This window comes from Cotesia typhae, unplaced genomic scaffold (assembly GCF_013202065.1).
Source record: "Cotesia typhae breed Kobodo isofemale line unplaced genomic scaffold, CoteBio_Ctyphae scaffold_152, whole genome shotgun sequence".
Taxonomy (NCBI): domain Eukaryota; kingdom Metazoa; phylum Arthropoda; class Insecta; order Hymenoptera; family Braconidae; genus Cotesia; species Cotesia typhae.
In genome coordinates, this window is record NW_027423776.1 from 2852755 (window position 1) to 2864066 (window position 11312).

General features: G+C 28.7%; 1 protein-coding gene across 5 annotated transcripts; it reads left to right on the plus strand.

Annotated features, from left to right (window-relative positions):
- Window positions 1-5778: 5778 nt before the first annotated feature.
- Window positions 5779-10880, plus strand: LOC141536458 (1-acyl-sn-glycerol-3-phosphate acyltransferase beta-like). Of its 5 annotated transcripts, XM_074256979.1 has the most exons (7): window positions 5779-5915; window positions 7175-7352; window positions 8985-9170; window positions 9264-9397; window positions 9900-10078; window positions 10172-10337; window positions 10424-10880. In XM_074256979.1, the coding sequence occupies exons 3-7, from the start codon at window positions 8986-8988 to the stop codon at window positions 10582-10584; spliced, it is 825 nt and encodes a 274-aa protein (XP_074113080.1). In that variant the 5' UTR covers window positions 5779-5915; window positions 7175-7352; window position 8985; the 3' UTR covers window positions 10585-10880. The 5 variants fall into 5 exon arrangements, with proteins under 5 accessions (XP_074113080.1, XP_074113082.1, XP_074113081.1 ...); XM_074256981.1 differs by lacking the exon at window positions 7175-7352 and having other exon boundaries at window positions 5897-5915; XM_074256980.1 differs by lacking the exons at window positions 5779-5915; window positions 7175-7352 and adding an exon at window positions 8535-8557.
- The last annotated feature ends 432 nt before the right edge of the window (window positions 10881-11312 follow it).

The window sequence follows — 11312 nt, forward strand, 5'->3', positions numbered from 1 at the left end:
TTTCAGAACATTTTTAAGTGATAGAAATATCCAATCCTGTAGAAAATTCCTTAAAGAACATATGGTCAAAAATACATATAGGATTTTTATAGAGTCAGAAAGATAAATCAGATTATGGATTTGTCCATGTTCTATAATAATTTTTCTGTTGAAATGTTAATTGTTAAAAATTTTTAAATTAAAACAAGTTGCTGTTTTCTATTCTAAGAAATGAAAAACAATAGTGAGTATCTATACAGCCGTCTACCTGTTAAAAAAAAAAAAATATTTAACATATGTGCAAATAAAATCGCATAGTGACTGCAAGCTGTTCATTGTTATTATTTAAGTAAACAAGCCGATTTTTATTAATATTGAAAATTTCAATTGTATTATATTTATCAGTTGCCGCCATAATTCAAATTATATCTAGATAATTTTTAAAGATTGGTAATTCACTACTGTACCAACGAACGTTAAGCAATATTTTCTTCACGCGTTTACTACAAAAAATTGATAGTGTTTGAAATGATACCCTGATAGCCACCTTACCTATAACTTACTGTCAATCTACGTCCGCAATTTGAAGCAAACTTGACGGAAAGAGTTGGCAAAGCGAGCGATTACCTATTAGTTACCTATAACTTACTCTGCAAATAGACGTCAAAACTTGCTGTACAAGTATTTCCTTCAAATTGTAGTAAAGTTGAAAGGAAATTTAACTACAAATTTGATTGTTAACTTGTATTCAAGTTGCGGTCGTAGATTTCTGTCAATTTGCTTACAACTGTTGTTGAGTGAAGAATTACCGCCAACTTGATGTATAACTTAACCGTAACTGCTGGGAGTCAACACTTACTGAGAAAGCGCTGGCTATCAGGGTAGAGTTTTAATTTAATAGACTTAAAAAATGTTAGAGCTGTATTACGGTAGAGTTATTTTTTGGTATAAATTAATTTTGGTATTGTTGTTATGTGGTTGAGTTATTTCTGGTAGATATTAAACTGGTAGAGATGTAAAATGGTAGGCTTTTATATGGTTGATATTGATTTTGGTAGAGATATTAACGGTAGAGATTGTTGTGGTATAGTTTGACACGTGGTAGAGTTTCAAACTGGTAGAGTTGTTTTGCGGTAAGGTTTTTAACGGGTAGATTTTCTGATTGGTTGACTTAAATGTTGGTAGAGAAGTAACTGGTATACTTGCAATTGGTAGAGCTGTCTAGTGGTATAGTTAGTTATGGTAGACGTGTTAAAGGGGTAGAGAAGTAACTGGTAGACTTATTAATGTGCCGTTCCCGCTCGATAAAATACCTTTGCTTGTTTAGTTAAAAACTAGAGGCCACTTATTGACAGAAAAAAAAAAAAAAAAACAGAAAAAAACAGAAGGTTTTAAATACTAAAAGCTGCCATACTAAAGTTAGCCGACGTTTTTAATTTTTTTTTTTTTTTTAGTAATTAAAATAAAACAAAAAAATATTTTTAAAAAGTTGCACTTACAGTTTTTGAAGTTTTTTTACAAGTGAAAATTTTTTTTTTATTTTTTTGTAATAATTTTTTCAAAGAAAAAAAAATATTTTTAAATGTTGGCTTACTTAATTTTTATTAAAAGTTTATCCAAGACCACATCATTTGTAAATACTGTAATTATTACGTGAAAGAATGAATGAAAATACTATAGCTTAATTAATTTAAAATTCGTCATAATTTTTGATTTATAAGATTCTTGTAATTGTTATTGAAATGATTATTGTGGTGAAATTGTAAACCTGAAAAAAGTCAAATTATGAAGAATGCTAAAGTTAGCCAAAGTTTTTAATTTTTTTTGATTAATTAAATTTGATGGAAAGGTCAGGGTTTTAATTATGTGAAATCAAAAGACGTGTCAATTTAATATTAAAGAATAAAGGTTTATTATAAGTTTAGTACACTCGCAGTATTACTACTTCAGGGGTTATATCCACTTGCGAGGCAGAAAAAGCGCGTTTTTTTGTGAATTTTTTCCAAAGAGGCATTTTATTTTATATATTAATGGAAAAAATGTACTTAAACAGAATTTAATGTACTTTAACAATCAGCGGTTTATTTAAAAAAATATTGGATCCCCTAGCTCCTGTAGATGATCTGCGGAGAGACCTCCAAAAAAAAGTGCTTGGCGGTGAACAAGATATCTCTGGTCCAAATTATCTGAAAACCAAAAACCAAAAATATTTAGTTTTGTAATAAATAAGTATAGGTAATGATCGAAGGTCTAGTCAAAATTTTGATTTTTGACAAAATGGCGGCCGTTCAAAAAAAAAAATTCAGTTTTTCATGAAAATTTTTCACTTCAAAGTGGCTTAAAAAATCGAAATTATTGTCCAAAACCTTATTCCTTCGATCATTACCTGAAAAATATATCTGAGTAAGTCGTGTGAAAATTTCAAACCGATCGGTTTAGCGGTTTCGGAGAAATTTTGTTCACCGACTCTGAAAACACGGTTTTGAGATAAACGCGTTTAAAGTTTCGGGAACGATTTACACTAAATTAAACATTTTTTTTTTCAACTTACATCGTGTCATCTATTCCAGCACCATAAGAGGAACTCTCTGCTTCGTCGTTTGCCTCCAAAATGTTTAGTTGTTGTTGTCTACGAGCCATTCTCCCCTCGCGCGTCGACCCTTGCGCTCTTGCGTCCGAAATTGAGATGCGCTCTGCGTCCTCTTTACTCACGTAGGAATGAGTCTTGGGTCCAAGTGATAATCCCATAGCACTCATATAATAAAGAAGAGATGTTTTACCTTCATTAAAGACCCCGGCTGCAATGTTTGCAGCTATTTCCACAATTTTAGAGCCAGCTGGAATAATTTTTGGAGTTATTTTCCATATCAGCTGATTATAACTTTCATTATTGTTCTGGGTAAAACCACCAACGCATCGTTCCAATAATTTTTTGTTACTTAGATCTTCGTAAATTGGAAAAATAGCTGTTGCAACATCAGGTGGTAAGGCCTCATAATCATGTTTATAGCTGGGCAAAGTTCCCAAGGCTCGCGCTTTTTGCCACGAACACCACGAGTTTTCTCTTATAGGACAATTATCATGCTGGTTTCTCTGCTAATTTTACGAGGCATTTTTTACTTTAATTAATTAAATTATACACACTGAGAAATACATAAACTGAGCACAAACACAACTTGTCCACGTGAAAGTTCACTTCTAACTGATGAGTTCACATATTTTTAACCTAAAATTCCTCAACATAGGTTTCAGGTACAAACTAGATCTTTTGTATTATTATATTAGGGTCCCAAACACAATATAAGTCGAGAACCAAAGGATAGAAGCTACCAGAAACAGCTGCTACTCCGGCTCGTGCTCCGCCTACTTTCGAACGCTCGGAGACATTCTTACTAATACGCTCATATCTCCGAAACTAATTGTCGGATCGATTTGAAATTTTCAGAGAATATTCCTGAATATATGTACATTCAAAAAATGTAAAAAAAATCGATTTTTTGAAAATCACAAGTGGATATAACCCCTTCAGAGGAGTATCTAATACACAGTAAGTCTCGTGTTCTCCCGAGGCAAATTGGGAGCTCTCGGCCGTCGGCGACAACCGAGTGCGCGCTACAGCGGCGCATAGGAAAAGTACATATAGGCGGTATTTTCAACAAAATTAGAACAAAGAAATATTTTAAAAAAATTGTACGTACAGTTTTTCGAGTTTTTTTACAAATAAAAATGTTTTTGTAATGATTTTTTCAATAAAAAAAAATTTTTTAATTTTCAGATGTCAGCTAACTTAATTTTCATGAATCATGATACTAAAATTGACAGATACTTTGACAGCTTTTTGATTTCTCTTGAATAAGAAAACAAGTCTAGAAATTTATTTTTAAAAATTTCTTTTATAAATTTTTAGAGCTTCGAAAAACGAAATTTTTTGAATTAAATTTTCTTGCTATAATTTATTTGTTAAAAAGTTTCTAATAATTATCAGATGTCTCTCAATTTCAATATCATTAAAGAATTCTATTCGTAATGTAAATATTAAATTATTTTCTAATACTCGCTATAAAAGGAATCTTTTGATTTCAATACAGGACTCTTTCCTAAACTAATATATTAGCTTATCTACTTTTCTTCTGTTAGTGAATTTATGAAAATTTGAGACGTAACTAGAATATTTTTTAAAAAGGGAGCTCTGAATTAATTTTCTAAAAATTTATTGTTGGTGGTAACTCATTAAAATAAATCAAGCCTATAGAGAATTAAAAAGATTGGGAATAATTCCTAATTACTAGGTAAGCTGGAATACCAGTGTGGAATCGTATATTCAATTACAAAAAAAGTGATGTTACGTTCTCGTACATCACAACGGAAATACCTCGAGATAAGAGATTTCTGGAACGTCAACGCAGCCCCGTAGACTAAACAGTCTACGCTGTGGGATTTGGACTGCGTTGATGTTCTCATAGGGTAACCTGAGATGCAATGTTGCTAAAATTCTCTATAAAAACCCATTGTAATTATTATTCAAAGAGCATTCTGTCTCCAGACTTCTTCTGGAGCAGTCAGTCCGAGGACTTAGCAGAGGAGCAGTCTCTGCTGGTCCGAGGCTGAACCTGCCAATTCCTTTTTAATAAACCTATTTAATTGTTAATCAATAAAAATGGATACTTATTAAAACCTTCACCCAGAGTTGAGAGCGCTTACCAGCGTTCCACCCTGATTCCTTTACCTAAAGCGCTAGCCAGCATTCAGGTATCCTATCCTCTAAATATCCTAATTATTATACCCCCAGGGTATGAGCGCTTATTAGCTGTTCTACCCTGGTGAAATCGCCTAGAGCACTAGTCAGCGTTCAGGCACTTTATCCATCACCTAACTGAAGGCAGGTAAATTAAAAGTAATATCAAAAACTTATCAATTAAATTTTAAAAAGTACTTCGTGGAGGAATCAGTGACATGACTCACCTGGAGTCTATCGATTTCCTAATGAGGTCAAAATCTGGACTTAAACTATTTAAAAATTAACTACCCAAAATTTGGGAACGTAACAGTGACTATCCAGAAATTAAGAAAAAAGGTGAAAAACATAAAAAGAATATGTTACTGAAATCAGTAGACATCGGACAATTTTAAAAATTTTTATAACCAATCAATTATGATAAAAAAAATTCACTCTAGAAAATTTTTATTACATTTAATTTAGCTGTCATTTGACAATTTTTTAATTTTCTTTAACAAAAAAATTTGTTCTAAAAAATTATTTTTAAAAAATTGCATTTTTAATTTATTAAAATTTCTGCAAGTCCATTTTTTTAATAATTTTTTTTTGCTATAATTTATTTGTTGAAGAAAATTTTAAAAATTATAAAGTGATAGCTAACTTTAATATCATAAATTTTTTTAATAACTACATGTGAATTAATTTTACTAAATATTTTTCATTCTAATTTAATTGTTATATAAATGTAAAAAAATTTTTTAGATATCTATTAAATTCATAGTTTAAAAATTTTAGAGCATAAAATTTCCTACAAATACTATATCAAGCAATTTTTGATTCACGAATTTATTAAAATAATACAGTGCGTCAAAGTTCAGTCAAAAATAAAATTGAACCATCGTTTTTATCAAAAAACAAATTTAAAAAAATTAAACAAATTATTAACAATAAATAATTGGAGTTTATAACTCCCGCTTAAAATATCTTTGCTTACTTTATCAGCACTAGATGTCGTTTACTCACGGTAAGAGCCGGAGGTTGCCGAAAATTTTAAACACCAATTGTAATGGACAACAGTTTCACACACGTGTGTCATCTTTCATATTGCTGAAGCACGCGTCAACAGTCCACAAGTAGCAATTGTTTTCAATAGTCAGGCTTCCGTGAAATTATTTTATTTATTTACTTATTAATTAAATATACATGGTAACGATAACATGTAAGTAATTGTTCTTGTATTGATAACAATTTTTAATTTTAATTTTATTTTTTACTTAATAGGATAGTATGATAAAAACAGTAAATAGTTTTTTAAACTCACGCAAATTACTTCAATTTATGCGTTAATGTTTAATATTAATTGATGCGATTATATATATATTTTTTTTTTTCGCGAGCAATTGATAAATAATTGAGTGATTTATTCTAATTAAATCACAATAGAAGAATTTCTATGCTGATTTTATTTAATTTAAATTTGACAAATACAATTATGGTAAATCAGCGGTATAGTGAAGTACGTTTTAATATCATAATAATAATAAATAAATAAATAACAAGTCATCACGCTGCTTGAAAACTTTTCAAAGTAACTGAACTTATCATATTATTTGTGACTGGGACATGGTTACATCAAAATTATCTTGAAAAAAAATTTTTTTTCTTTACAGAGTGAACTCAACTTGTTGACATTAATAATTCAAATAATATTACATTTGAGTTTCATACATTACGATCAATTGAAACTTTCAATTATTTGGTAAAAATTGATTCCAATGAAAGGGTATCGAATTTTTTTTTAATGGAATTATTTCGATCGGCATGAAAGCTTTTATAAGTAATTAATTACCAAAATTACATTGAATTCGGCAATCATTCATTATTAATATTTGGTCATGAAGAAATATTATAAAAAAATAAATCTAAAATAATTCTTAAAAATTTTAATATTTCTCTAACATCATTTTTTTATACGCAAGTCAACGAATACCTGATCTTCTTTAAACAATTTATCAGTACAGAGAAAATATTTATCCTTGTCAGAGTGATACTAACTGTACGGCTATAAATTTGGTTTTATTAATCACAGTTTTTTATGTTAGAAGATTAATAATAATAATAATAATAAAAAAACAAGATTTCTAAGTTTTGAAATCTTTTGGCAGGTACCTATCGTTACTTTACACATTTTTTCGATCAAAAATATTAATAAATATTTTACGACAGCGAACAAGTAAGAGAGAGAGAGAGAGTACGAAATTTTTACGTGTATGTTCAAAGTCCTTCTACAAATTAAATCTTTTATTTACTACTTTATTACTTTACTACTTTATTACTTAGTTACAAATTTGCATTATCAGAAAATAAATCGTATCTGATAATCATAAAGATAAAAGTTTACTTTGCATCTTATTTACGCGCACATTACTCACCGCTCTTAACTGTCACCATATGAACTTTGACTATTTTATTTTTCAGATAAAAAAACTGTAGACGTACGAAGAAATGACTTTATAATAAATTTTTCTTTAGAAAGAGATAAAGAACGTCTCTTATCTATTTAAGAGATAAAGAACGTCTTTTATCTATATAGCGTTGCTCAATAGATACTTCATATTTTGGGCCACGGATCTAGTCTGGACGATATTAATTTCAAGTATGCACCTTTTTACGTTATATTTTAATAATAATACTGATTTATTAACGTAAAATTAGTAACTATCAAATGTTTCATTGACATCATTACTTATTTGTTAGTTCTTATTGCGCAAATTATTCATAATGAATATTCATTTTTCCTCTTTTAAAACACATAATCTTTTTAACATTTTTGAATAAAAAAGAAAAGATGACATTGTATCTATTTCAAAATTTATTCGTACATTTTGTTTAACATGATTTTATGTAAGTTTGTGTACAGTGTTTTTCAGTCTGAACATTCATGCTTTTTCAGGTTTTAAATGTATTATTATAATACTGGCTTTCTTAATATAAATTGTTGCATAATATATTTTGCACTGATAATATTTCAGATCGAAATATTTATTGTTCCTTTTATTCTATTAGACACGATCACTTGAAAAGTTATTGCAAAATTTTTAATTTAAAAATTGAAAGAAATATTTTAAAACAATAACAAATATTATTTTTAAGTTGTGTTTAATTTAATTTATAAATAAATTAAACATTTGTTGAACAAAAAAATTTTATTAGCTTGTCGTATCTTTTTACGAGCTTTATATTAGCTTCACCTGTTTCTATATAAATGTTTAACTTTTTATAATTTCAATTTTATAATTGAGTTTAAAAAATTTGACGTTTTATCAATCCACATTATAAATCTAAAATCTTAATATACTAGAATTCAAATTTGCGCGCGCCTTACTATAGCGTTTGCATATATTTTCATGCTTATGATATATTCAACTAATCACGTTACGAATAGTTTGCGGACACATATATTTACATATTTTTCATCTAAATTATTCATCTAAATTAAAGGATAGAATGATATATTCAATCAATCACGTTACGAATAGTTTGCTTTCATGATATATTTTCATATTTTTCATTTAAATTATAAAAGTGGATATAAATCTCCTGTCACGATGTTTGTCCGCGATGGACTCCTAATCTACTTAACCGATTTTAGTTATTTTTTCTTTTAAATGTGTGTTTTGTTCCAACTTGAGAGATAGGATAGTTTTCATTTCAATTCATGGACGCAATATTTATTAATTAACAATAAAATGATTACTTATGTTGATCATTGTTATTAATTATAAATTTCATAAGTCTGAAACAGATGGTGCCTTTTAGTTAACTGTAGTACTGCTTGACATAAATATATCATAGATGGCGGTACGTTTTAATTCAAATTTTCTGTGTTGTGCACGTTTTCTAAATCATCACTCAGCCACAGCACAGTGTGGCCAGAACGTGCTCTTTTCTTACCCCCACTTTGTAGGACACTCTCATCTGACTACATTGAAAGCGGTACAAAGTGGGGGTAAAAAAATCGCACGATCTGGCCACACTGTCACAGCAACGCGTGACCGGGTCGCTAGTAATAGATAAATATTTGTAAGAAATGACACAGGTCGTAGTTCATAGCCTTATTACACTACATCGCTTTGTACTTTTAATAATATTTAATTAGTTTAAGTATGTTTTTAATTGACGCAAAAATATTGCAGCTGTATCAGTTTTATTTGAAAAATCTAAAAATATTTAAAACATAATTGCACCATTCAAAATATAATAATATTTTCTGTCTTTGTTTAATTAGAATGATTGGGGTATCGTGCAGCAGTGTTGGACTTGGTCTTCTTATCATACTTGTTATTTTATGTACTGTCAGTGGAGCAGCGAGATATCGGGCCAAATACGTTTTATACATATTTTGTAGTTTTTTATTCGCCACAGCACCTATACCATTCATGTTATTACGTCCTCGCGATTGGAGAAATGCACTGTAAGATTTACTTTTGTTCATGTTTTAAAAATAATGAAAATACGATAATTGTCATAAAAAATCAGAGGCATAATAGATTATAATTTTATACAGCATACCGGCATGGTTGATAACACAATTTTCACGTATGATTGGGTGTCATTTTATTTTTACTGGAAAAGAGAATATTGTTAAAGATAGTGGCGCAGTTGTTCTTATCAATCATCAAAGTTGTTTGGATGTTATTGGTAATTATATAAATACGTTAGAAGAAAAAAACTAGAGTAGAATAAAGTCCAGCTCTTTGAGTCTAAAAATGTAAAAATTTATTGGTTTATTTATAGTACGCATTGTTAACACCATGGAATATTTTTTTATTATGTTACAAGTACAGAGTAAAATTTTGATCCTTTTTGCATCTTTATTTTGCTAAACAAGCTCAAATTTGCTGACAATGTATCAGTCATATAAAAAAGTGAATCTGTATTGATCACATATTTTAATTATTAAGTAAACATTATTTATTTACTTTTGTAGATTTGATAAATTGATATTTTTAGATAATCTACCGATACGAAAGTGGATTAAGTACTTCAATGTCAAATTTGCATAAATTTAATGATAAGCAAAAGCAGTCGACAATTTTTATAATTATTTAGTTAAATAAAATAATGGTTTCAAAATTGGACTTTTCTACTCTAAATAATACTTTTATATTAGTTACACAATATTAATCAAGTTTTTATTTAGTTTTAGGAGAATTATGGCCAGTCCTCGAACGCTGTACAGTTATTGCTAAAAATGCCGTTTTATATTTAGGCTCCTATGGATTAGCTTCGTGGTTATGGGGAACAATATTTATTGATCGAAAAAATTCAAATGCTCAAAATAAAGTGAATTCAACTATCGAGATTATTAAGAAGAGAAGGGTAACAATAATAATTAACTATTACTGAGAAAACAAAAAAAAAAGACAAACACCCATTTGTTGAATTTTCTTCATAGTATAATTTTTGTCCTAGGCAAGAGTACTCTTTTTTCCTGAAGGTACACGGCATTCTAACAATACTTTGATGCCTTTTAAAAAAGGTGCGTTTCATGTAGCTATTGATTCTCAAATACCTATCCAACCTGTGGTTGTATCTAAATATTACTATATCAATCATAAATTAAAAAGATTCGATTTCGGTAAGATATTTTTTATTATTATAAATAAATTTCGAATAATTTTAATACTTTGTGCTTACAAAATTTGTTTACATTTTTCTTTTAAGGAGTGAACTATATATCAATTTTACCGCCTATTTCTACTGAAGGAAAGACCAAAAAAGATATACCTTCACTGATGGAACAAGCTTATCAATGTATGAACGAAGAATTTAAAAAAAAAACACAAGAAGCTATAGAAAATTTCATGGTTGATAAAAAACAGTGATTAGTTCAAAAGATATTCTGAACATAGTTGACTACTCATTATCAATTTAATTTAATGAGTTTTTACTCACATAAATTACTCAAATAAATCGCAATGCCAGTTCAATATTAAGTAAAAATTACGATAAATTATAATGAAAATGTATATATTTTGACAGACCGGTACCCTTTCACTTCAATTTTTGTTTTAATATTACATAGTAAATAATTATATTTTATATAATATATTATAATACAAAGTACACTCTATTAAATATAAGATTACAAATAAAATTTTTTCATATACATTACAAAATATTTTTTTTGTTTATTAATTGGAATAGAAAATACTACCTATATAAAAAAAATTTTTTCTTCATACCTCGGTCGAAAGTACGTACTTTCCTCTCTAATGGCAGGAAAGAAAGTTTAACATTAACTCCCTGTGAGAAGTACACGCGCGCCCTCTGTAACGGCGGGAGGAAAGAATTTCTCATGCGTAATTACACTTGTAACTAGGGACTGTTTATTCCGTCACTATAGCAAATTCTTAACCGCTGTAATTTCTATTGCTATCTCTAACCTTAAAAATATTTATCAATGTTGTTTTGTCATCTGTTAAATAAGAAAAATTTCTGAAAATAATGTTCATACCAGTAAACTATCATCAGAATACTCATCTAAAAATTTTAATTTGAATAATCAAGTTATGAATTATCAAAACTGTATACTCAGTGGAGATATAATTTT